The sequence below is a fragment of the Erythrolamprus reginae genome, chromosome 2 (assembly GCF_031021105.1).
Source record: "Erythrolamprus reginae isolate rEryReg1 chromosome 2, rEryReg1.hap1, whole genome shotgun sequence".
Lineage (NCBI taxonomy): Eukaryota > Metazoa > Chordata > Lepidosauria > Squamata > Dipsadidae > Erythrolamprus > Erythrolamprus reginae.
Window position 1 is genome coordinate 55,281,498 of NC_091951.1, and position 27,396 is coordinate 55,308,893.

The 27,396-nt window shown below is 40.3% G+C and overlaps 1 protein-coding gene across 14 annotated transcripts in view; it reads right to left on the bottom strand.

The window, feature by feature from the left end:
- The window catches only part of MAGI1 (membrane associated guanylate kinase, WW and PDZ domain containing 1), a 655,279-nt gene that overhangs the window by 172,542 nt on the left and 455,341 nt on the right, over nt 1-27,396 (bottom strand). For all 14 annotated transcript variants that reach the window (XM_070738178.1, XM_070738171.1, XM_070738168.1 and 11 more), the window contains one exon: nt 13,177-13,296. In XM_070738178.1, coding sequence (XP_070594279.1) covers nt 13,177-13,296 — 120 coding nt within the window. The remainder of the gene's footprint in view (nt 1-13,176; nt 13,297-27,396) is intronic.

Genomic DNA, 27,396 nt, shown 5'->3' on the forward strand with positions numbered 1-27,396 from the left:
ATCGAGTTATCGAAGCGTGCAACTCATTACCGGACTCAATCGTCTCCACCCCTAACCCCCAACATTTGTCCCTTAGACTCTCCACGATTGACCTCTCCAGGTTCCTAAGAGGCCAGTAAGGGGCGTACATAAGTGCACCGGTGTGCCTTTCGTCCCCTGTCCAATTGTCTTTCCTTTCTCTCGCTTTTCATATATATTTTCTTCCTTTCATATATCCTCTCCTATGAGTTCACTTTTACCCTTATATATATTACTACATGTCTATTTTTCTTCCTATGGACAAATGAATAAATAAAATAAATAAATACGTCTAGTTCCTGGAAAAGAGGGAGTAGGAGTGATATAATAGCAGTCTTTCAATATCTCAGGGGCTGTCACAAAGAAGAGGGAGTCAAGCTATTCTCCAAAGCTCCTTAGGGCAGGACAAGAAACAATGGGTGGAAACTAATCAAGGAGAGAAGCAACCTAGAACTAAGGAGAAATTTCCTGGCAGTTAGAACAATTAATCAGTGGAACGACTTGCCTCCAGAAGCTGTGAGTATTCTAACCTTGGAGGTTTTAAACACTGGACAACCACTTGTTTGAAATTGTATAGGGTTTCCTGCCTCAGTAGCGGGTTAGACTAGAAGACCTCCAAGGTCCCTCCCAACACTGTTACTCTGTTACACAAATAGTTCTAGAAAGTAGACTAGATCATTAACATGATGCTGCTTTCTAAACCTCTCTGGACCGGAGAGATGGGAAAGCCCACTTAAGTCTTCAATGTGGTGAACTTTCTCTCACCCATATCCTGATTTACATCTAATATAATCCGCTTCTGGAGGAGACTGGAGCTGAGGAAAATTGCTCAATGGAGTGATTCCTTTTCAAAGGCCTTGCATAAATCAGTTCTAATGAACATAAAGGCTTTAGCTTCAGTGCGGATGCAGCACCTTTAAACCCCTTCTTCATTTTGGATTTTGAATGCGCATGTATACATTATTGATACAGAGGAAATGGCTTCTTCTAGTAAAAGCATTAATGGGAATAATGAGTGCTCTTACAGCACATCCTGCCTCTCTTATTTGTATGCTCTATATAATGCCAGGGTAGTTAGGAGACAGCAGGATGATGAATGGGGAAGAAGATTGAAAAAGATGGTGGGGGGGAGGAGGAAGAAACAGGAAAAGAAAGCACTTCTTTAGTTTAGACCATCTTCCTGTAGCAGTTGTGTCGAAATAGTCGACAAAGGGTCCATAAGCAACACTGTTTCTTCTGATAATTTCCAGGATGATGTAATAGCCTCAAATATTTTATTTTTTTTAAATTACTTTAATTGCGAAAAATAAAAAAATAAAAAACCTTGGGTACTTATTCATTTGTCTGTTTGCTAAATTTATTGGCTGCACACTTTTTGGAAGAGAATAATCCACTGTTCCATGAAAAGTCACATGTCAACTGAGGTGGACAAAGAAGCTTCAGAATGACGTAGAAGGTACAGAGATTGGGGAAATTTTTATTTATTTATTTATTTATTTATTTATTTTGTCCAATATACAATGAGGGTTTTAGTGGGTATATATCTATATTTCTTCTTCAGCTTCCTTCTTGGGAAAAAACCCACCATTTCTCATATTTTTGAACGTACCTATCAGCCAGAAAAGATTGCCAATCCTTAATAGTGGCATACCTGACACATTTGACACTTTTATTATGGACATAATGTGCGTGACCACACCCATAATGCAATGCTCTCCCCCACGCATGCGAACAACCCCTGTGCTGCCCCCTTCCATTCAGTGAGGCCTAGGCCAGTGTTTCCTAACCTTGACAACTTGAAGATATTTGGACTTCAACTCCCAGAATTCCCCAGCCAGCAAATGCTGGCTGGGGAATTCTGGGATTTGAAGTCCAGATATCTTCAAGTTGCCAAGGTTGGGAAACACTGGCCTAGGCCTCACTGAAGCTTCTGGACTTCCGGTAGTCCTGTTGGGCTATTTTTCCCTCTCCTCAGGGTTCAGGAGATTTTCCTGAAGCCTGGGGACAGTGAAAAATGGCCCAATGGCCTAACCGGAAATTTGGAAACAAACTTCTGGTTGGGCCATTTTTCGCCATCCCCAGAGTTCAGGAAAGCCTCCTGAAGTCTGGGGAGAAGAAAAAACAGCCCAACAGGACTACTGGAAGTCCAGAAGCTTCAGTGAGGCCTATGCACATGCATGAGGGGGGGCAGAATGGGGGTTGTGCGCATGTGTGGGGGACAGCATTGCATTATGGGTGTGGTCACGTATATTATGTCCATGATAAAAGGCGAGGTGAGCCAGCATTGGGCAACTCTGCCGCATGAATCTGTGAGGTCCCACAGAGTTGGTCTTCTCAGAGTCCAGTCAACCAGACAATGTCAGCTGCCAGGGCCTAAGGGAAGAGCCTTCTCTGTGGAGGCCCCGGCCCTCTGGAACCAGCTCCCCCAAAAATTTGCACTGCCCCCACCCTCCTTGCTTTCCGAAAAAGTTTGAAGACTCATCCTTGCTGCCAGGCCTGGAGCCACTAGATCTCTCCCCACTGACCAACGAATGTGTTTAGAATAAATTATTGATTTGAGTGAATGATAATTGAATGTTTTTAGTTTTTTAGGATGCTTTTTAAGTCTTTTAACTGTTATTAATTGGATCAAATTGTTTCATTATTTATTTTGTGTTTGTTGTGAGCCGCCCCGAGTCCACAGAGAAGGACGGCATACAAATCCAATCAATCAATAAACTATCTAACTAACTAACTAACTAACTAACTAACTAACTAACTAACTAACTAACTAACTAACTAACTAACTAACACCATTTATTTATTCAGCGTGTGTGAATGCTATCATGCGCATGTGCACACCTTTTTGACTCCCAAGCCAAAAAAGGTCTCCAAATTCTTGAGCCAGGGCTGAGTGGAGATGATTGTGATCTGTGACTTGTGGCAGTTTTGTAGGCCAGAAGTTCATTCCTGATGGACAGCTTTAAGGCTCCAGATTTCCTTTCTTTGCCTTGGACAATTAGGACATAAAACCACCCCAAGCACAATTGTTTTTCATGGTAAAATTAAATAGCAGATGGAGTTTGGGCTGTCATTTATAATCCATAACCCCCAATCTAGGATCACTTCCTTTACCATGACATTTATCTCCTGCTTGCCTTAGGGAGATCAAGGCAGTATAACAGAGTTCTGTATTATAAATTATCTGAAAAGTTGTGAATGGCTTAAAATCAAAACCAACTAAATTCTAATCAAATTCGAAAAAACTACTATATCATATCTCTTTTTATTCGTTTTTTAAACTAAATGATCACATACCATACACCATATTAATACAATACTTACTAACATTTTTGTCAATTCTTATACCTCTTCTCTTCACACACAAAAGTATACTCATTACACTATACATATACACCTCTTATTACCTCCTTATACAATGTCGTATTACCTAAAAACGTCTGCGCCATACGCAGATTTCTTGTTTTTCACATTTTCTTTCTTTTCTTTCCAAACTTTTTTTCTTTTCTTTCCCAACCCCAAATCTCTCTGTTTCTAAATAAATTTTAATCTTTTTCTACCCCTTTGCCTTTACTCTCCTCATTTATAAAATACTTTCATTTACTTACTATTACTTAACATATATAGACATATATATATGCACTAGAAATTGATAAATTACTGCAAACGAGATGTAAGATTCACTATTATAATTTAAGATATAGTTGGTAATAGTAAGGATATTGTTTATTTACACTGTTTAAGAAACATTATAACGATATTAAGAAATATATGTGCGATGATGTATAATGTATGATGTATAATATTACTACTTTTCCAAATTTCTTGATTTTGTATCCCCTCCCCCTACCTCTCCTTCTTTTTCTTCTGTTCATCCTTTCCTTCCCCTCCCTATTCCCCTTTTTTCTCTTTCTTTGTATTTATAAAGTATTTTTTTTAAAAAAAAATCACATTGTGAATGGGAATTCAAATGGGGCCTTCCTAACCTCAGTCCAAGAATTTAGTTACAATCTTAAACTACCCCAACACAGAGAGACACACACACTAAATTCATTCAGTACAGCTGACAATTAAAAGGATATTAGATCAGATATTAGGACACTATGCAAAGCATGTCAAACGTTTAAGTTTACAGATAATTTCCCAAGAATTACCTTTTCTTGGACGGAAAGGATTAAAAAATATATACAGTATTCTACTTTCTATCTTTACCCCTTTTCTAGGAATTACAGTAAAATCACACTGTCCTTTTGAAAATGTCATTTATACCTGGTTTTAGATGTTGATTGTAATTAAAGGTTACATTTGGTTTTCCCACAATGTGTTGCAACAAATGCCAAGACAGTTGTGGGACATTTCACAGGGATACATATGTTTTAGACCACACGTAGAAACAAATAATTCACTGATAACCTTTACAAAGGCTTCCTGTTAATTCAGTTTGCCCCTGAATATTAACTAATAGAATAAGGGTATCCTTGTTTCTGACAATTGTTTAGAACGGAGAAATAAAGCTGTATAGAAATAAATGTAAATAACTTTATGAAACGTATGACACAGTACTGTTATAAATGTTTATTGATATGTAAATTGAAAAACGAAAAATAAAAATTGGGGGGGAGAGCATCCTTATTTCTGTCTAGAAAGGTAAACCCTGAAACATTCCCTCTGCACATCTTTAAGAGCAGTTATAAAACGGGGTAAGTTTAAAATTAACTATGAAATATTGCATATCATTATTGAAACATGGGCATTCTCTTAACTGCAATAGTTTGCTATGTTAATGTTTGGAAACGTTTAGACCAGGGGTGGGCAATTAATTTTGCCATGGGGCCGCATGAGAAATTGGGATGGTTTTAGAGGGCCGGACTAATATAACTAACTCAGTTCTACCCAATACTGTAAAGACCTAGACCCTGGCCTGACCTAAAAACCCAGACCCACTCTACAGACCCCTAATAGTTTGCTTTACAGCAACACGGTGCACCACAGTCACTGCGCTCGAGTGTTTGTGTGGTTTCTGTGCTCGGCCACTCTCGGTAGGAGGTCGGGGTCGGCTCCAGCGCGAGGGTGAAAGAGCTCACCGCATCTGCCGGGACTCCACCGGTTCCTGCTTTCCTCATGATTCATCAGGAAAGCAGGAACCAGAGGAGTCCCGGCAGACACGGTGAGCTCTTTCATCCTTGCACTGGAGTGGACCCTGACCTCCATGGACCGGTCACATATAGCAGGCGGGCCGGTCACAGACAGCAAGGGGGGGCATATGTGGCCCACAGGCCGCCCCTTGCCCAGGTCTGGTTTAGACCGATCTGATTCAGTGGTCTTGGGTATATGTTAGAAACATAGAAACACAGAAGACTGACGGCAGAAAAAGACCTCATGGTCCATTTAGTCTGCCCTTATACTATTTCCTGTATTTTATCTTACAATGGATATATGTTTATCCCAGACATGTTTAAATTCAGTTACTGTGGATTTACCAACCACGTCTGCTGGAAGTTTGTTCCAAGGATCTACTACTCTTTCAGTAAAATAATATTTTCTCATGTTGCTTTTGATCTTAACCCCAACTAACTTCAGATTGTGTCCCCTTGTTCTTGTGTTCACTTTCCTATTAAAACACTTCCCTCCTGAACCTTATTTAACCCTTTAACATATTTAAATGTTTCGATCATGTCCCCCCTTTTCCTTCTGTCCTCCAGACTATACAGATTGAGTTCATTAAGTCTTTCCTGATACGTTTTATGCTTAAGACCTTCCACCATTCTTGTAGCCCGTCTTTGGACCCGTTCAATTTTGTCAATATCTTTTTGTAGGTGAGGTCTCCAGAAATGAACACAGTATTCCAAATGGGGTCTCACCAGCGCTCTCTATAAGGGGATCATAGAATAAGGGTATCCTTGTTTCTGTTGATTTTTAATTTTTTTTTAAAAGGAAACCTATCCCGATTTCCGGAGCTCTTCAATTGCACCCCATTTGTTCTTTTACCTCCTAATGATGTAAATTACTTCAGTCATCGACTCAAGAAACTGCAAGTCCTACCCTATGATTTAGCACAACACACCCACTGCAAGTAATGAGAGCAGTCAAAGCAAAGCTTATATAGAACAAATCAACCTCTAGTCTGCAGGCTATTCATTGAAAGCAAAGGGAAGGAATGAGGGGGTGGTAGGAAGGAGAAGGAACCCTGAAGGAAATACATCACAATTTTACAAACGATTTGGGGGGGAGCCACAAGAAAGGGGGGGGGGTCAGGTCTACATGTGATTCCAATCAATGATTGTCTAATAAGCATAATCTTCACCTAAACAGGGATGGTGTTTGCATAACCTTTTACATTTTGCAGTTGAATTTATACAGCCACCGTAATTTAGCGATTAAAAAAAATACAGCGTTCAAAACACATTTAATTAATAATGTGGCAGTTCCCACAATGTGTGAAGAGGAAAACGTCCTTGCCTCATCAATAGTAATGAATGAATGAAACAAACAAACAAAGAATTAGGCACGTTTGCACTGTGGTTTCTATTTCTGTGGCTAGCAAAGTGTGGTTAGAAGGGTTTAAAAAAAAAAAAAAGATGAGAAGCAGAAGATAACCAAAAGAAATACACAATTTCTAGTAGGATTGCTTCCTATTGAAAGGTTCCTGTGAAAGTTCATAAAACTAAAGCTCATTAAACAAAGTCCTAAGGATATCTCTATACTGATAAGTTATACAGTGGTACCTCTACTTACAAACCTAATTCGTTCTGTGACCAGATTCTTAAGTAGAAAAGTTTGTAAGAGGAAGCAATTTTTCCCATAGGAATCAATGTAAAAGCAAATAATGCGTGCAAACCCAAAATTAGGAAAGAAATAAAAGCTCGGAATTTTGGTGGGGGGAGTAGGAGGAGGAAGAAGAGGAAAAGGACAGTTGCTGCCGAAGGAAGAAGGCGAGGTGAGTGACCCCTTTTGCCTTTCCGCGCCCAGACGCTCCAGGAGGCAACCTCATGCCAGATGTAGGGGAGGCAGCGTCAGGGAGTCAGCACAGCGAAGTGGTTTATTGTCGCTCCAAGCACCCACTCCGTTCGGTCTGGGCTGCCAAAGCCTCCTTAAGCACCACCAAAAGGCTCCTCTAGCAGCCCAGAAAAGCCCAAGATGGCCAAGTTTAAAGGGGGAATGGCAGGAAACTGGCTGTGACTTCGTGCCGCTCTCAAATTTCCTGAGAAAATTTTCTGAGCTCAGGTTCTTAAGTAGAAAATTGTTCTTAAGTAGAGGCAAAAAAATCTTGAGCACCGGGTTCTTATCTAGAAAAGTTCTTAAATAGAGGCATTCCTAAGAAGAGCTACCACTGTATATTTAAAGTACTTTATTAGACCTCAAAAGTAATGTTTCCTTCTGGGTCTAAATCAAGATATTGGTCCTAATCTTTTAAAGCTGTTTATGGCATGGGTATTTATTGATTTATTTATTGGATTTGTATGCCGCCCCTCTCCGTAGACTCGGGGCGGCTAACAACAGTAATAAAAACAGCATGTAACAATCCAATACTAAAACAACTAAAAACCCTTATTGTAAAACCAAACATACATACATACAAACATACCATGCATACCATGGGTATCAGAGGAGCTATCTCACTTCAGTGGTGCTAAGGAGTGTGCAGAATCCTTGAGTTATCAAGGACATGCACAAAGGAAAATGTGGGATTCCAGCAGCTATCCAGGAGTTAAGAGTAATTATTCAGTCATACAAAAACAGATACATTAAAGTCTATAAAATAGCGTGTACTTTTAGAAATAGCACTGCCAACTTAAAAAATTTGGTCATACACATTCAAATCAATGTTTCTTAATACAATAATAATATTACAAGCCAGCTTTTGTCTTACATATCAAATATACATTACAGCTTACAAATATATAAAACTACCATCGAACACACAGAGCTTACTATATCAGTCACAGTGAATCAGCAGAAACTTCAGAGAGCAGAGAGAGAATCGTGCTTTTTGGCTCCCTCTTATGGCAGTTTGCAACACTACCTCTTAAAGCTTAAAGTACTTCAATACATACAAGCATCCATTGTTAGCTTGTTTGTATATTGCAAACCCAACTGTTTTGTACATAGTACTAACAAATGGGATGGTCCAATTCCATTTGTTAGTACTATGTACAAAACAGTTGGGTATGTATGCAGTTTCATCGTTGTCTCAAATGAGACCAATTACTGTTCTATCATCTGCAAAACAGTGGTTTAACAAATGCATTGTTTGAGATGCAGTCATTGATATATATAGAGATAAGAGATGTGGTGAGAGCACACAGCCTTTGGGGTGGGGGAGCTATGTTTTGCCTAGTTTCACTGCTGCTTCCTATGTAGTAGATACCTTGTAATCCACTTACAAGTGTATTCAGGTACTGCTAGCTGATTTAGTTTAGTTAGAAGAATATCTAGTATGATGGTATTGAATGCTGAACTAAAGTCTACAAAGAGGACCTTTGGATATGTCTGCTCTAAGTATCTGAAATCCTGGTATATGCATGCTATTGTCATCAATTTATCTGTTTAGCCAGAATTCAATAAAGTAGTTATGGCAAACCTCTGGCACGGGTGCCACAGGTGACTTGCAGAGCCTTATCTGCCGGCACATGAGCTGTTGCCTTAGCTCAGGTCCAGCATGTATGTGCACACTGGCCAGCTGATTTTCGGTTCACAAAGAGGTTCTGGAAGGGTATTTTCGGCTTCCGGAGGGGCTCTGGAGGGATGTGGGAGGGCGTCTTTATCCTCCTCAGGCTCCAGGGAAGTCTCTGGAGCCTGGGGAGGGTGAAAAACGGGCCTACCAGGCCCACTAAAAGTTGGGAAATGGGCTGTTTGGCCTACAGAGGGCCTCCAGGAAGACAGGGGAGGCAATTTTCGCCCTCTCCAGACATTGAATTATGGGTGTGGGCACTTGCGTGGGCACAATAATGTGTGTGCATGCACTTTTGGAACCAGAGGAAAAAAAGGTTCGCCATCACTGCAATGAAACATAGGGCAGATGCGTTGTGAAAATCAGAATTGTTTTGTCTAAATGGAGTTTTTCATCCATCTTGTTAGCAAGTGAACTTAAATCGGTAAGAAAGATTAAAGGGAGTGAATTTTTTAAATTCCCTTATTCCTTAGTCTATTTAAAATTCCCACCCTTTTATCTTTTCATCTCTGCTTTTTGTGTTTGCTTTTGGTGATCCATAGTTCCACGGAATTAGCTTCCTCCTGTGTTGGAATCTCCTCTGTGTTTGTAAAGACAGGCACGGATGAGGTTGCCGAGAGCTGCTCCTTAAAGAAATGTTCCTTAATTCTTAGCAGAAGGTCTCGTGACTATGAAATCCAGAGAATCACAGAGAATAATATATATAAAAAAATGAGAGCATTTCACCGAGGAAGCCTTCGTCGGTGCCATCTTGGATAATGAAAAAAAGACTAGGGATAACATGATAGCAGTTGAGGGCCTGCCACAAGGAAGAGGGGGGTCAATCTATTCTTCAAAACAACTGAAGGCAGAACAAAAAGCAATGGACAGAAAATGGTCAGGGAGAGAATCAGTCTAGATCAGTGATGGCGAATCTTGTTTTCCTGAGGTGCCGAAAGAGCCTGGCGTGTGCTATTGCACAGACACGAGTGCCTAAATCCATAATTCAATGCCTCAGACGGCGAAAACAGCTTTTCCCGCCCCACGGAGGCCCTCTGAGGAATGGAAATGGCCTGTTTCCCAACTTCTGGTGGGCCCAATCTGATAAAAGGTGTTATGATTTATACAAGACACCCAGAAATGTGTCAATTATCACATTGGATTGGCATAGCAATCTGTTATTTAGAAAGCCTTTGCAGAATGCCTTTATGTTTGTTATTATAAGAATTATTTGTTATTATTTCTAAAATCTCCTACTAGCAAAATCTTTGTCACCTTAAGAAAGAAAGTTAAGAAAACTTGAGAGAGCTTAAACATCAGTAAACTGAGCAGTAGAGGGGGGGGGGACAATAGAAAATAACCATGAGCATAGATATATATATTTGATTCAATTCTGTGAAGCTTTCTGCTAATTAAGAATGCATAGAATTGCAGCTAAAAGGGGCTTAAATGGCCTGCAAGATCATTAACAAATCAATGAAGTCCAATGTTATTTAGGCTCATGTGTCCAGCTATCCAGACACCCAGACATTTTCAAATAAACAAATTACAGGAAGCAATAAGTAATTGTTAACCACAGCACATATTAGGGTGTAAACTGAAATAAACCTCAATATTCCAGCTAGTCCTTGACTTAATTACCACAACTGAGCCCAAAATTTCCACTGCTACCTCCCCCCCCCCCATGATGTTTTTATGCAACTGAGTTTTCCCATTGATTTTGCTTGTCAGAACCTCCCTAGGAAGGTTGCAAATGACAATCCCAGGATCGTTGAGATACCCTTTCCCCCTAGGCCTTTACAATTTTATGCATGGTATGTCTGTATGTATGTTTGGTTTTTTATAATAATGGGTTTTTAATTGTTTTTAGTATTGGATTACTATTGTATGCTGTCTTGTTATTGCTGTTAGCCGCCCAATAAATAATAATAATAATAATAATAATAATAATAATAATAATCATCATCATCATCTTGCAACAATTATAAATACATGCCGGTTACAAGCACCCAAAATCTGACTACGTGACTATGGGGATGCTGCAACAGTATGAGAACTAGACAGATGTAACATTTTTTCCAGTGCTGTTATAACTTGGAACTCATTAAACAAATGGTTGTTAATTCAAGGACTACTTGAATATTTCTACAAAAATATTTTTGCCTTCTCCAACGTACTTTCCTTTAAAAAAAAACAACAACCCACAACTTATTTTATTAGGTTATAAAAAAAGATATGGAACAACATATTTTATTAGGCTATAAAATAAGATATAGAACAACTTATTTTATTAGGTTATAAAATATGATATAAAATACCAAAGTAAATAGAAGGACAGTGGGGGGGGAAGAGAAAAAAAAGTGAGGAAGGGCTGGGAAAAGGGGAAAAAAGGCATTGACCTCCGACTCTCTTTGTTGCAGTAAAATAAAGCATTAACATCAAACCACAACTTAGCCATTTCTATAAACAGGAGCACTCTGCAAGCCTCCCAAACTCTCTGTGTAAAACCCCATTTTCAAATATTTTTGCGAAAAACGGGGCACACAGACAGTTTGGGAGGCCTGCAGAATGCTCCCAGGGGCTGGGGAAGGTAAAAAGACCCCTGTTTTTGCCCATTTTTATTTTTGCAAAAACGGGGGTGTTTTCGCCTTCCCCCATCCCCCAGGACCACTCTGCAGGTCTCCAAACCCTCCGTGAACCCCATTTTTGCAAAAATGGGATGCAGAAGCGTGGCTTTGGGGGAGGGAGAATGGCTGTATTAGGTGTATAAGACACACCAACATTTCCAACCTCTTTTAGGGGGAAAAGGGTGCATTTTATAGTCCGAAAAATGCGGTACATTCTTCCTGACTATAAATAAATTTGGTAGCTTTTTTGAAAATAAGGCATGTTTTTAAAAACAAGGGTTTCTAATGTCAAATAGGCTAAAGAGTTTTATTGATTCTAGTGTAGGCCCCAGATTTTTCTTAATATTACAAAATTTTCAACTACCCCGATTTGGCACACGGCATCATTCCAACTGAGTCTGTTTTAAAATTATACACTAAATGCACACTGAACAATCATCCCTTTTAAGATAACCATAGTTATTCCATTATTTTTTTTAGGCAAAAGAGCCCCATTGAATAATAATGTATAATTGGGCTGGAAAAAAAATATGTACTCTGGCATTATAAATTATCTTCAAGATATGCTTTTCACTTTTCCATAAAAGCTATCAAACTCTTTATGGCAGCGGCCCCCAACCTTTTGGAAATCAGGGACTGGTTCTGTAGGGAGAGGTTTTTCCATGAACCAGAGAGAATGTGGAATCATGTAAGTGTAAATGAGCCAGGGTGGCGCAGCAGGTAGAGTGCTGTACTGCAGGCCACTGAAGGTTGACTCAGCCTTCCATCCTTCCGAGGTGGGTAAAATGAGGACCCGGATTGTGGGGGCAATATGCTGGCTCTGTTAAAAAGTGCTATTGCTAACATGTTGTAAGCCACCCTGAGTCTAAGGAGAAGGGCGGCATAAAAATCAAACAAACAAACAAGCAAGCAAGCAAGCAAGCAAGCAAGCAAGCAAGCAAGCAAGCAAGCAAGCAAGCAAGCAAGCAAGCAAGCAAGCAAGTAAGTAAGTAAGTAAGTAAGATTTCACGTAGGCCGCCCTGAGTCCCAGGAGAAGGGGAGCATAGAATGAATGAATGAATGAATGAATGAATGAATGAATGAATGAATGAATGAATATGCTGCTTGCATCCTGTGGATGGGGCTTTGCTTGTTTGCACATCGCAGTTTCTGGCATGCCACGGAGCAATGCCAGTTCAGGGACCGGGGATTGGAAACCCCTGCCCTATGGCTATTGTATACAGATAGTTCTTGACTTATGATCATACTTATGTCATAATTATAATTGAGCCCCAATATTTTTGTTGCCAAGTGAATCATTTGTTAAGTGAATTTTGCCCCCCATTTATGACATTTTGTGCCACAGTTATTCAATGAATCAGTGCAACTGTTAAGTTAGTAATACAGTTGTTAAGTAATACAGTTGCTGGTAAGAAGGTCACAAAAGGTGATCCACATGACTTCAGGACAGTGCCACTATCATAAACATGAGTCCGTTGCCAAGAATCTGAATTTTAATCACTATGGGGGTACTGCATCGGTCAAAAAAAGTGTTAAAAAATGGCCATAAGTGACTTTTTCAGTATTATTGTTACCTTCAACCATCACTAAATGAACTGTTGTAAGTCGAAGAGTACCGGTTTACATTGGACATAAGGTTCACCAATATAGGAAAATATGCAGCTATATATTTTTGTAGGGAACTAGTTTTAATACAGAATGTTAAAGTCTAAAGGATTCTTTCTATTAGTGATTTTTTGTGTGTGATAGAGATCTACTTAGAGAGGTAAGAACTTTTCCCCGTACAGAATATCTCAGTGGATACCTTATAAACACAGAGCAATCTTAAAAGTTTCCCCAAGATGCTTTAGGAACTCTACATTCAGGTGCCTGAGAACATACCTTCATAGGTTCCTACTTCAAGAAGAGTTCCGCTTTTTTCAAGGTCAAGAAACTCTTGTACGCTTAGAAAGTTATAGTCCACACCAGGCACTTCTCCTTCTCTTGGAGGACGTGTGGTGCCTAGGTAAAGAAAAAACAAACAGAACAAGGTGAGTATCGATGTTACTTTTGGAAAGAAACAAATATTAAATTATGACAGTGCTTCTCAATTATTTTCTGTATGCACCCCCCAGGAAGAAGTAAACATTTCTACCCCCCCCCCAATTCTCCACACGACTGTATCGTGGCCTGGCCCGCCTGACTTGCAACCCCAAATTGTGCCTCACCATGAGACGTGTGTCCTATCTGACAGTTGTACCATTACCTCCATCACATTCCTCAGCATTGTGTCGAGGGCAGCCTGTTCCAAAGGAAAAGTCACACGAGTTTGAGAAGTTTGATTGAACTCACAAGATGTTTTCTTTTAGAATGGGCTGCCCTGGACAGAACGTTGAGGAACACGACAGAGGTACCGGTACAAGTGTATAAGATACGCATCCTACTCCCTACCCTAGTGATGGCGAACCTTTTTTTTCTCAGGGGCCGAAAGCGTGTGTGCGTGTGGTATCGCACATGCGCGAGTGCCCACACCCATAATTCAATGCTGGGGATGGTGAAAATGGCCTCCTTCGCCCCCCAGGAGGCCCTAAGCAGCCCATTTCCCAAATTATGGTGGGCCCGGTACATCCATTTTTCATCCTCCCCTGGCTCCAGAGGCAAAAATGCCCTCTCCCATCCCCCCAGAGACACTCTGGAATCTGAAAATGCCCTTCCAGAGACTCTAGGTGAAAATCAGCTGGCTGGCACGCACATGCACATTGGAGCTGAGCTAGGGCAACGGCTCGCATGCCAGCATGTATGGCTCCGTGTGCCACCTGTGGCACCCATGCCATAGGTTCGCCATCACTGCCCTACGCAAAAAAAACCATGCTCCCCAGAGTCACACGCCCTCCTGGCATCGCTCTGCATTATGAGAATGCTGAGAGAAACAGTGGTAACCAGGTGGAAACTTCTATGGAAAAAGTCAATGAAAGAGAAGCCAAAATGTTATTTCATTATTTCATTTGCTTATCAGGGAAGAGAGGAAAAGTGGGCGAGGAGAGGGCAGAAGACAGAGGAGGGGAGGACAGGACAGGACAGGACAGGACAGGAGAATTTTCCTTCTAGAAATTATTTCACACAAAGTTCTTTCTATTTCACTGGTCATTGGTGGAACAGCACTATTGGTTCTCTTGTCATCTTTGTATAATGTGAGCTTATTTCCATAACATTCTTAACTATGAAATCTTTCAAGGAATATTGTCTCTGTGATAATCTAAGTGCCAAGTACAAAACAGCAATATTTCTCAGTTTACTTATACTTTTTCATTCCTCTCAAACACCTAGCCTACTTATAGAGGGAAATATGAATTAATTTCACAAAGCTTTACCACATAAAATAATATTTGCATAAAATAGAGTGGGGTGGCGTATGGAGAGCTGTTTCTCATAATCCTGATACAATCGAATAAAAATTGAACATTAAGCACTTTGAGTGATGCATATTTAACTTTGTCCGGGTAGAAGTAATTCGCTGTACTTTATTTTGAGTATCTCTTCAAAACACAGTTCCTGTATCCTCGGAGACTCACTGAGGAGAAAATAAATCTATATCTTATTCATATTAAGGAAAAGATACTCCCTATGACTGACATACAGAAGTAATGCTTTGAATTCCACCCAAGTGCAATTTTAGTAATATTTCTTTTGTTTTAAGTACTCAGAAAAAACAACAATTGACTGCATCAAATAGCCTGGTTTGTATCATTTCACTGCTCTTCCCAAGCTCTCAGCACTGACTGAGCTATATAGATCCATTGATTTACCTTCTTTCGATTTTATTTGGGCTCCAGGCATGCCTTTTTGGCAAGAAACAGGCAGCTTACTACAAGACCATGGTGTAACTTTAAGATACAGGTTCAGTGACGCTGTCACTGTTCTCCTTCCATGGAAATAAGCAAGCTACAAACATCCATATTTGGTGTGGTTCTATAGAGCAATTGTTGCTCCAGGCTTTCCCAACTGCAATTCAGAAACAAGCTAAAGGAAACAACGGGTAAAGGAATCTCCACCTTCTCTTTTCTTGTAGCAAAATGACAGGCTGCTGGCTGGACACACGCCTGACAGATGGCATTTGAAAAGGGTTTTATGAACCATCTGGGGTGTTTACAATGAGTCTAAACCACAGTTACCACCAAACTAGGGACATTTTCCTCCTTGATGTTATATAAGTAGAGAAATACAAATGCAGGAAAATCAAACCCAGTATATATTTTTTAGCATTGTTACATTTACAATAAGTGTTTAGTAAATTCTTAGTTGAATCAATGAGCGGAACATGCAGCAAATATGTTGCTATCATGTCAGTATCCACCTCTGAAAAGCAACTGGTTTTATGGAACCACACTCAGAATTTTTTTTTTTTTGGAATAGAGATTCAAAAAAAGTTTTCTTTTCAACATGTATAAAACAACACCCAATGAAAAAGGGTTAGTTTTGTAAGAGGAAAGCTGTGTTCATCTATGTTTTGCCCCCCCCAAAAAAAAAACCCAGAAAAAATCTGGTAGCATCTTTGCAGACAAACTAATTTTATTAAAAGGCATATGCTTTTATGAAGTACAGCTCATTTAATCAGATGTTAGCATTAGAAATCACAATAATACATGAAGTATTTCGATATTTGGCACAAAAAATGAAACAGCCAAAACATAGTCATAAGAAATTACTGAGTTCTGAATAAATTTCATGTAAGCAAATGTTGACATGAAAGTGCTCTTTTTGCAAATGTACGTTTATTGAAAATCTTATCAAATGTCTGCCAATATTTGTCAACAAAGAACTTTTAAATTTCATGTGAATTGTAACATCTTCAAAAAGAAAAGTCTCACTGTTCTGTAAAATCTAATGCAAGTGCTCTATGTTGGATGTCAAGAATGTCATTTATTTGGCAGAGAAATTGAACTTGCTTTCATTGGTTTTATTTATCTTGCAAAAGCCTTCAAATATGACTAGTTTCAAATTTGTCACAAAAACAGACAGATACACTGATGAGTTTGAATCTCCTAGTTGTAAACTCTTTAAAAAATATTAAATTACCGTATTTTCAGACTATAAGATGCAGCAGTGTATAAGACACACCAAGATTTTGAAGAGGTAACTAAGAAATTAAAGTTTTTGTCCTCCCTGACCCACAGGAGCTCTCTGCAGGTCTCCCACTCTTCCTTCAGTCCTTATTCAGTCCATTGTTAAAGTCATGTTTCTCAGTGCTGTGGTATGAATATGGGTGAATCTGAAGAATTTCACCAAAATATGGTGCGTTTAAAAAAATGATGTTACTCTCTTTTGCAGATGGCCATGTGCAGTGTCCTCAACCTTGTGCTTTCCACAACATTAAACTTTCACTCCATTAACCCCAGGTGCTTGGGCATTGACCTTGCAGAACTACTGAAAGAAAGAAGGTGTCACGTTGCCAATAGCTTCTGTATAGTCCTTTTATTCTGCTTAAAGGAAAATAAAAATAGGAAGGCATTTTCTATTCACATGAAATATAAATATGAGTAAGTTGACCAATTAAATGTAATTAAGTCAGTGTTGCTTATTAGCCACCATGTACTTAGATTTTCTCCAGAAAATACGACATCATACGACGGTCCCCCAGGACTGTCTTCTGCCGCACGAATCCCAGCGGCCAATAAGGTCGCACAGAGTTGGCCTTCTCCGGGTCCCGTCGACTAAACAATGGCGGGCCCCAGGGGAAGAGCCTTCTCTGTGGTGGCCCCAGCCCTCTGGAATCAACTTCCCCCAGAGATCAGAATTGTTTCCACCCTCCTCGTCTTTCTTAAATTGCTTAAGACCCACCTATATCACCAGGCATGGGGGAATTGAGACATCTCCCCCAGGCTTATATAGTTTTATGTATGGTATGCTTGTGATGTATGGTTTTTATTTATTTATTTATTTATTTATTTAATTGGATTTATATGCCGCCCCTCTCCGAGGACTCGGGGCGGCTCACAGCATGTACAGAAAAAGAGGAAACAATAATAACAATCCAATTATACCTTAAAAAACAATTAAAATTCTAATTAAAAACTATCAATATCATTCATTCAGCAGTCAAACTAAGCATTCATCAGTCAGGGGGGAAGGTCTAAGGAACCCCAGGCCTGGCGGCAAAGATGATGGGTTTTTAGATACTTTCTTTTAAATATTAGATTTGTTACACTGTACATTGTTATTGTCATTGTTGTGAGCCGTCCCGAGTCTGCAGAGAGGGGCGGCATACAAATCTAATAAATTATTATTAATTATTATTATCAGCAGCAGAGTGGTCAATGCCTGGAATACATTACCTGACCCTGTGGTTTCTTCCCCAAACCCCTACAACTTTAAACTTTAACCTTAAACTACCGTTGACCTCACTCCATTCCTAAGAGGGGTGTATATAAGCATACCAGCGTGCCTACTATCCCTCTCCTAATGTCCCCATGTATTTGTAACAATCTCATGTATACATAACCATGTTCATACGTTTTATGTATTCACAATCATGTTTATACTTTTTTGTAATTTTATATATGCTTGACAAAATAAATAATTTATTATTTCGATTTCTAGGCCACCCTTCTCCGGAGACTTTATAATAAATGAATGGATGGATGGATGCCTGGAATACATGGATGGATGGACAGACAGACTGACAGGCAGATAGATAGAATGATCTGTCCACAACATGGTCTTTCAGGTCTTCCAACAAGGCACCAATCCATCCACCTTGTTGCTGGCCATTCTAATTTTTAATTCATTTACATTTCCCAAATATTATGGATTTTTCAGGAAAGCTACGAGAACTCTTCACATAATGCAATGTTTCCCAACCTTGGCAACTTGAAGATATTTGGACTTCAACTCCCAGAATTCCCCAGCCAGCTGGCTGGGGAATTCTGGGAGTTGAAGTCCAAATATCTTCAAGTTGCCAAGGTTGGGAAACACTGACATAATGCACTGAAAATGTGAAAGGTTGAGCCTAGCCATTTGTACCTGAAGTGAAAACTCTAAACTAATTTGTTCTATTATCTTTTTATTTATTTTCTTGGCTATCCGTAGTATTTTCATCAGTCTTTTCCAACACCAACATTCAAAGCATCTATACTCTTCTGTTCTGCTTCTTCAAATCCCAAGAGTGTGTGAGAGAGGGGGAGGGAAGCGGGGAGAGAATTTCTGGGGCAGTTGGTTCACTGCAAAGAATAGTCTCTTTGTATGTCTTCTACCCTTTCTAAATTGGAATGGATCTCTTCCATTTGCTCCCAGCAAATGTTAACTCATGTACAAAGTGCGAGCTTAAAGCTAAGCAGAAACTGGGCCTATTTTGCTATGACCCTGTCTTATTCTTCTCAAATGAGGATTTCAGAGATGGACTCTTCTTTCCATTCTGAACTTTTGAACTAAACAGCGAAGTCATATACTTGCCAATTTTAATATCTTCAACAACTAAGGGAGCCTAGGTTACTTAAAGGCCATCTTCTGCTGATGACATCAGCTGACAGATGCAGAGGCCTGCTTCTTCTGCCTCTGTCACCTAAATCATAATGGACAGCCGTGGTGTTCTGCAGATCTGCTGAAGGCAACAAGAGAATGGAACAGACAGAAGCAAACTGTTCCATCTCTAGAAGGGGCAACCTGATTATTGACTAAGCAAAAAAAAAAAAGTATAACCGTATATGACATACAATTAGCTATTTCCCAGACAATTGTGATAAAAAAAAGAAATCTGATAAAAATTGCACCCAGTCTTTCAACACACTCCGGGGCATGTAACTTTTCTGTTTCTGACGCACTGCCAATGTACTTTACCTGGCTGAGCGATTTGAGAATAAAGTGCAAAACTGAATCAGAAAAGGAACTGAAATGTAAGGTCCTTCAAGAAAGATGTTGCTTGACTAGAAAGCAGATGGAAAATAGTACATATTATTTTATCCTTGACCTCTAGATGGCAAACCCTATTCAGGCCATCTGCAAAGCTTCAGCTGATTTCTTAACAGAATACACATTTAATAAAACCTGCCATACTGAGCAAGATAAAATTGATCCGATATACACAGAAGAGATGGGGAGAAGAAAGAAAGTATGCATTTTGACTTCAGGATGTAAACCTTTTAAGGAACCCGAGTTTTAAATTAGTTACTTTTAACCTTAAAATTGGATTTAAGATATTTTAATTGTTTTTTCTATATGTTGTAAGCCTTCGGAGAGGGGCGGCATATACATCCAATAAATAAATAAAATAAATAAATAAATCATAATGTAAGTACAGAATGTAAGTACAAAAGACTAGCACTTGTGACTTTGTAATATCTATTTTGTCAATTTGTCATCCTTGTAGCTAGCTGCAGACTCCAATGCTTGTAATACAGTGTTCCCTCACTTTTTGCGGGGGATGCGGTCCGAGACCGCCCGCGAAAGTCAAATTTCCATGAAGTAGAGATGCGGAAGTAAATACACTATTTTTGGCTATGAACAGTATCACAAGCCTTCCCTTAATACTTTAAACCCCTAAATTGCAATTTCCCTTAGCAACCATTTAGATTATTACTCACCATGTTTATTTATTAAACTTTATTTAAAAAAAAAATTTATTAAAGGCGGACAAATGTTTGGCAATGACATATGATGTCATCGGGCAGCAAAAACCGTGGTATAGGGGGGAAATCCGCGAAGTATTTTTTAATTAATATTTTTGAAAAACCGTGGTATAGACTTTTCGCAAAGTTTGAACCTGCGAAAATCGAGGGAACACTGTACTAACAGAATGAAATGGAATTGTTTGTGTGTGTGTGTGTGTATTTTTGCAAGTTCTTTCCTTTCCCAGGATGGCCGTATATATATATGAATGCCTGCCTTTGTATCGTAAACATTTATTTCATTTAACTGCTTGCTTAATGCAGCAAACAGGAAACTTTACTGGAGCAGGTTTACAACCACAGAAGCTATAGGAAGAGCTGCCAGAGTCCAAATTCTCAGTCACTTCCTCCCTTTTCCTTACACACACAAGTCTTTGCTGCAGGTGGGAAGGTCTCTGCGTCTGCCCCCTTCTCTCTGAAGCGTGGTTTGCAAATGAAGGGAGGGACAGCTGCTATCTGTGTACAAAAGACTTTTGTTCCTTCTTGACTCCTGGCTGGGCTGCGAGTGGGGTGGGGGAAAGAAAGAAAGAAGGGGCAACAGCTGTTGCTCTAAGGCTAGCAATGTGTATTTTGCCATCTGAAGGAGGTCTGTCCCATATTGATAGTTAACGGCAGTGTAGTTCCCTCCCAAAGCCATGACTGAGCTTCAGTTCCCTGAAAGTGGAGAGCATCAATGGCAAAAATGGATTTTAAAGACCAATTATTATCACAGAATACAGCACTTGCACATCTCTGGAGAGATAGACAAGCATAGGTTAGGAGTATTATTATTATTATTATTATTATTATTATTATTATTATTAATTATATTTGTATGTCGCCCCTCTACATAGACTCGGGGTGGCTCACAACAATAATAAAAACAATGTACAGTAACAAATCTAATACAGTGGTACCTCTTGATCCGAACCCCTCGCCATACAAACAATTCGAGATACGAACCCGAGGTTTGGAATTTTTTTGCCTCTTCTTCCGAACTTTTTCCATCTTACGAACCGCCCGCCCGAATGCCGAACCCGGATGTTCAGCAAAAGTCCGGGTTCGGGTGGCCGCCGAGAAGTCCCGCCGCCCGGCTGTCACCTTTTGAAACAGCCGGGGGGGGCTTCTCGGCGTTCTCCTGAACGCCGAACCGGGAAGTTCGGCAAAAGTTTGGGGTTGGTGTTCGGGTTCAGGAGGACGCCGAGAAGCCCCCCGGCTGTTTCAAAAGGTGACAGACGGGCGGTGGGGCTTCTTGGCAGCCACCCGAACCCGAACTTTTGCCGAACTTCCAGGTTCAGCATTGAGAGAACGCTGAGAAGCGCCTGGATGTTTCAAAAGGTGACAGCCGGGCGTCGTCGTGGTTTTTTTCTTGCACGCATTAATTCGTTTTATATTGTTTCCTATGGGAAACAATATTTCATCTTACGAACTTTTCGCCTTACAAACCACCTTCCGGTACCAATTAAGTTCGTAAGATGAGGTATTACTGTATTTAAAAATATCTTTAAAAAACCCTTATTTAAAAGCAAAACATACACACAAACATACCATAGATAAACTATGTAGGCATGGGGGGAGATATCTCAATTCCCCCATACCTGACAGCAGAGGTGGGTTTTAAGGAATTTACGAAAGGCAAGAAGGGTGGGGGCAATCCTAATCTCCAGGGGGAGCTGGTTCCAGAGGGTCGGGGCCACCACAGAGAAGGCTCTTCCCCTGGGTCCCGCCAGACGACATTCTTTAGTGGACGGGACCTGGAGAAGGCCAACTCTGTGGGGCCTAACTGGTCGCTGGGATTCGTGCGGCAGAAGGCGGTCTCGGAGATATTCTGGTCCAATGCCATGAAGGGCTTTATAGATATGTACTAAAGCCTCACTTTAGGAATAAAAGCAATACAGTGTTCCCTCGCCACTTCGCGGTTCACCTTTCGCGGACTGGTGCATCGTGGGTTTTTATAAAATATTATAAAAAATATAAAATATTAATAGAAAACATATCGCAGATTTTCGCTACTTCATGGGTTTTCTGCAGAACTTGCCTGCCTGAGATGCTACTTGCCTACATGAGATTGTAAACAACACATGATTGGTTGATTGATGGAGAAGTGACCAACCAGAGAGTGCTGCTTTGTATCCCTTTAAAAAAAATATTTTTACTGATTTTTAACAATTTTAATATACACACAACATAAAACAGTGTATAGTGAATAGTGCCCATCACCCCGACACACACACATACCCCACCTCTAAATCGGGGGGGGTGGTGGTCTTGTATAGACCATTTTAACCCAAGAGCAATATATCTGTTTACATATTATAGAGTGATTCCAATTTATTCCTGCTGCTTTGTATCCCAGAGCCTGATTGGCTCAGTACAGTAGCATGTTGTTTACTTTTCGTCTGTATGCAGCTTCCCCATCTCTGAGTCTGCTCCTACACTTCTACACTACGAGCATTTCACGTGGAGCATCATCACATAGGTTTAGGAATTCAAAACATTTTACAGTAAGTGTAAAGGTACAATACATGCACAGAACAGTGTGGGGATGGTTATTAAGGGAATGGAAAACGTTTACGTAGCGTAAAAGTGTGGGGGAGGGTTTATAAAGCCTTAAAATAGTGTTTAAATATTTAAATAAATATAGCGTCCCTACTTCACGGATTTTCGTTTATCCCGGGTGGCCCTGGAACGTAACACCCGCGATAAATGAGGGAATACTATAAAGCTGTGGTTGCTTTTTAAAATTATTATTATTTTCTTGCATCTGAACCAAAACTTCATTTTGGAAAAAGCCCGATCTCCTGCTGTCAGTCCTTTGAGACGCGCCAAGTCAGGAAACAGGCACCGCAAGATCTGTAGAGATTCTCCAGTCATCCAGGTCATGGTTGTCCCAAAGGTGTTTTTTTTCAGGAGGCAACTATACTTTCTTGTCCATCCCCGTCCCCCCCCCCTTTTGAAGACGTTTCCAAGAAGAAGACGTTTCCATCCAAGAAGCTCTGACACGGTAGTGGGGAATGGAAGGATTTATTCTCCTTGCAGACAGCTGGTCATTTGAATCCTTTTAGAAAGTTGTTGAAGCACTTAGAGCAGTGATGGCGAACCTATGGCACTTGCTTTATTGATTGATTGATTGATTGATTGATTGAATTTATATGCCGTCCCTCTCCGATATACCCTGTTTCCCCAAAAATAAGACATACCCCGAAAGTAAGGCATGTCAGAGGTTTTGCAGAATTTGCTAATATAAGGCACCCCCGGAAAATAAGGCATAGTCAAGTTTACATACGGTACGATGGAAAAACATACGGTACCATTCAAAGCTGTTCATAGCGATACCGTAATAATGTGGCGTCCCTTGCTGGCCCCTTCCATCACTTTGTACCGTCCAGTAAAGCAGACACAGTCTGCTGCTGTCTCACTGCCATTACAGTCTCCACTAAAGTGCATAGACTGTAGTTCCTCTGGTGGCCGGAAGTTGCAATAGCGGGAGTATACTGTTGTACCATATAAGTGCCGTCGTTTGTGTGTGTGGGTGTCATACTGACAGGTACCGTACCGTAATCAGTGTACCGTATGGTACACTTTCTTTGGGGGTGTCAGCTTTTCTGCCTGTGAATTTGTCTTATTTGTGAAATATAAGGCACCCCCCGAAAATAAGACATAGCACAACTTTTGGAGCAAAAATTAATATAAGACAGTGTCTTATTTTCGGGGAAACACGGTATCATTGGAGTGATGCAATGGCTTTTTGTGCAGTTCTTATTGTGGCTGAATGGCTTTTCCCTGACGGGTAATCCTATCATCCTGGAGCTAAAGATCTTTTGTTTTGTAGATAGAATGGCCCAGTCTTGTAGTAAGTTGCCTGCTGTTTCCCTTAAGATTTCCATTTCTCTTTTAGAGGAAATATAATAGTCTGCGTTTTTAAATATTTCTCAAAATATTTCATTCTTCTGAGAGGAGTGACTTCTCTCACTACTAATGCTTTCTTTCTTCTTTCAACAGAACTGGGTGGATTTTGCGGTAACTTCAAAGTGGATGAAGACTATATGATGCAGTTTTTGGCATTTTTTTTCTTTTGACTGTGCTAACCCAAAGAATTATGGCAAGCAGCCCTGATCTAGCTTTTAACATCTTTAGGTGAGCCCCCAGATGTATCTAACTGTGGTGGCAAAATTTAATAGTTAATGTGACAAAAGAGCAAAGTCAAAATGAAACAGCATCAATTTTGGTTCTATCTCGCCTTCATGTCCTCCTATGAACATGATGTTCTCTGTGGAGGAAGGGTTTGGATTTTAATTCAAGGGTCTTTCAGTAGATGAATATATCTCCTGCCCATGTTTATTCTGATTAAATGTTTCCCATTTTTGGTTTGCTCATTACTCTAAATGATAAGCCAACCACATAATCATTAAAGGCTAAACAGCAATCATTAAATATGTAGACATCTGCCATTATCCACTATGGACACCCAAGGTCTCTGGTAATGAACAATTAATCAGTGAAACAACTTTGCTTCCAGAAAATATGGATGTTCCAAAACTGGAAGTTTTTAGGAAGAGATTGGACAATGATTTCTCTGAAAAGGTATAAGATTTCTAGCCTGAGCAGTGAGTTGAACTAGAAGACATCCAAGGTCCCTTCCAACTCTGTTATTTTGTTATAAAACATCCATGATTTGGAGACCATGCTTTATGGCTTAGCATGTTGCATGTGCTTGGCTTATACTTTATTGATTGAACCAGGATTAAATTTGTCAGAATGCAGCACAAAATCAGAATGTAATGGCTTTAAAACAAATAGGTTTCATTCTTAGAGATTTGAAATATTTCTAGCTTTGGGCTAGGAAAATTAGTAGAAGGTTTGCTAATATCTGAGAAACTAAGTGAAAAATGACTGTTCGTGGGACTTAACTCTAGTGGATACTGAAATAAGTTGTTAGCTTCTTGTCACAATAATAGACATGTCAGATTCATTATCGCTTTTCTCCCTCAATCTAGCTTCAATAGGGTTGCTGCAAAGTGTTCCCTCGAGAGCCCTAAAGAAATTTATTTCCCATGAGATGTGGGTTTCTACTTTCTAATCTTTCTATAATCGATGTGTTCAAAAGAAAACAATAATGATTTAATCTCTTCCTATGGGTCCTTTTGCTACCTGCTGCGAACCAGCATTTCTGATTCCCTCCTGGTAAGGAAGAAAGATTAAAGCTATCTCTGTTCTAGTAAGAAAGTTAGGGGCAAATATGCCGTTTCTGTTAACAACCATACTTTAGTACACTGTATTTTAGTCTTAGTTTATTTTTAGTTCAAACACAACTAAAAATAAACTAAGACTAAAATACAGTATATCAAGCCAAGAGGGCTGACATAATGGCTACATACTATTAACTATAGTTACACTGATTAGTAATCTAACCAATGGTAGATACTGTATCTTTTTTTTTTTTTTGAAAATTTGCAGTCTGCATGTCTTTTAGAAACATAAATTGAACTTTATAAATGTAATATCTTTTTAATATCTTTTTAATCTTTTTAATATCTTTTTAATCTTTTTAATATCTTTTTAATCTTTTTAATATCTTTTAAATCTTTTTAATATCTTCAGTGGTAGCTATTAGTTGAAATAAAAGTGATTAAATGTTACAATACTGCTACTCTTGCTTGGTGAGTCTTACTTCTAAATAAATATCTCTACAATTTTCTTCTTCTAGCTATAGACCCTATACACACTCTTATGGTTTAGTTCATTTTTTTATCAGCCCATTTTCCCCCAGTCATGAAATAACACACACACACACACGCAATACACTAAACACAGATACAGAGTATATTTTGGCTGAACTGGTATTGTAGTGATATGACATGTGACTTCAGTATGAAAATATGTTGAAACGCCCTTGGTGTCCCCTGGATGATATTGATGAATATTTTTCCTTTAAAGTTATTAAAAGTTGGTTTTCATAAAATTTAGCAGCCAGGGATATGGTAAATAAGTGCAAATGACAGACCCAAGAGGGCACTGAACCTCTGGTTCTAACCATGATATTTTGGAAGTATAGTTAATCCTCAATTTAAGACTGGTTGCTTAGCAACTGTTAGAAGCTATGACATACCTCCCTGGAGGTACTTATGACCCAGATTCAAAGTTATGACCCCCTCCCACATGGTCACATGGCAACTGGGCCACATTTATGGTTATTCGCAGCATCTCTCCAATTCTTGGATATAAGAATTAGAGATAAAACGTATAAGGAAGAAAACAGATTTCTAGAAGGGTCATACAGTAAGAAAAGGAAGGGAAGAAGTTCTGGACTGCAAGACATCCAATGGGAGAAGGTACAATAGCAATCACACTTATATACTGCTTTACAGTGCTTTATATCCCTTTCTAATTGGTTTACAGCAGCGTTTCCCAACCGGTGTGCCGCGGCACACTAGTGTGCCGCGAGACACCGTCAGGTGTGCCGTGGCGAGAGGCGGCGGAGGAGAGTGGGTGGATCGGGCGGGCAATGGGGCAGGGCGGAGAAGCCAGGGGCGCGTTTGGCCGGAGGCACCTACTGCCGCACCTCCCTGTCCCTGCCTCCCCACGGTGCCTCCGGCCAAACGCGCCCCTGGCTTCTCCGCCCTGCCCCATTGCCCGCCCGATCCGCCCACTCTCCTCCGCCGCCGCCTCCTGCCTTGGGGCGAGCAATCCGGGAGTCCGGGACTGTGTGGCTTTGCGCCATGAAGAGAAAACGGACGACTTTTCCCTGCTGCCGTTTTCTCTTCATGGCGCAAAGCCACACAGTCCCGGACTCCCGGATCGCTCGCTTCTCCGGTCAGCAAAGCCATCTGCCTAGGAAAGCGCCGCGCTGGCCGGAGAAGCGAGCGATCCGGGAGTCCGGGACTGTGTGGCTTTCGGCTGGGCTAACAGGAGGTGGCGCGAGGCTGGGCGCTGGGGACGTCTGGGAGGGCGAGGAGGCTGATGGCTGCTGCGCACTCCACTCTCTCTCCGGCTCTCTCTCTCTCTTTCTTTTTCTCTCTGTTGCTGGCATGGTGAACGAGAGAGAAAGAGAGAGAGAGAAAAAGGAGGGGAGAGAGAATGAGAGAAAGAAAGCAAGAGAAAGAGAGGGAAAGAAAGCAAGAGAGAGAGAGAAAGAAAGGGGGGAAGGAGGGAGAGGGGAAGACATAGAGGGAGGGAAGGAGGGAGAGAGAAAGAGAGCAAAAAAGAGAGGAAGAAAGAAAGAGGGATGGAGAGAAAGAAGGGAAGGAAGGAAGAGAGAGAAAGAGGGAGGGAGAAATAGAGTGAAATGGAGGAAGAGATATTTTTTTTGTCCAAACTTTTCTTTAGCCCCCCCGCCCCCCCTTCAGTGTTCCCCAGAATTTTGAAAACATGAATAATGTGCCGCGGCTCAAAAAAGGTTGGGAAACACTGGTTTACAGAGTCAGCATATTGCCCTTGACAATCTGTATTTTACAGACCTTGGAAGGAGGGAAAGCTGACTCAT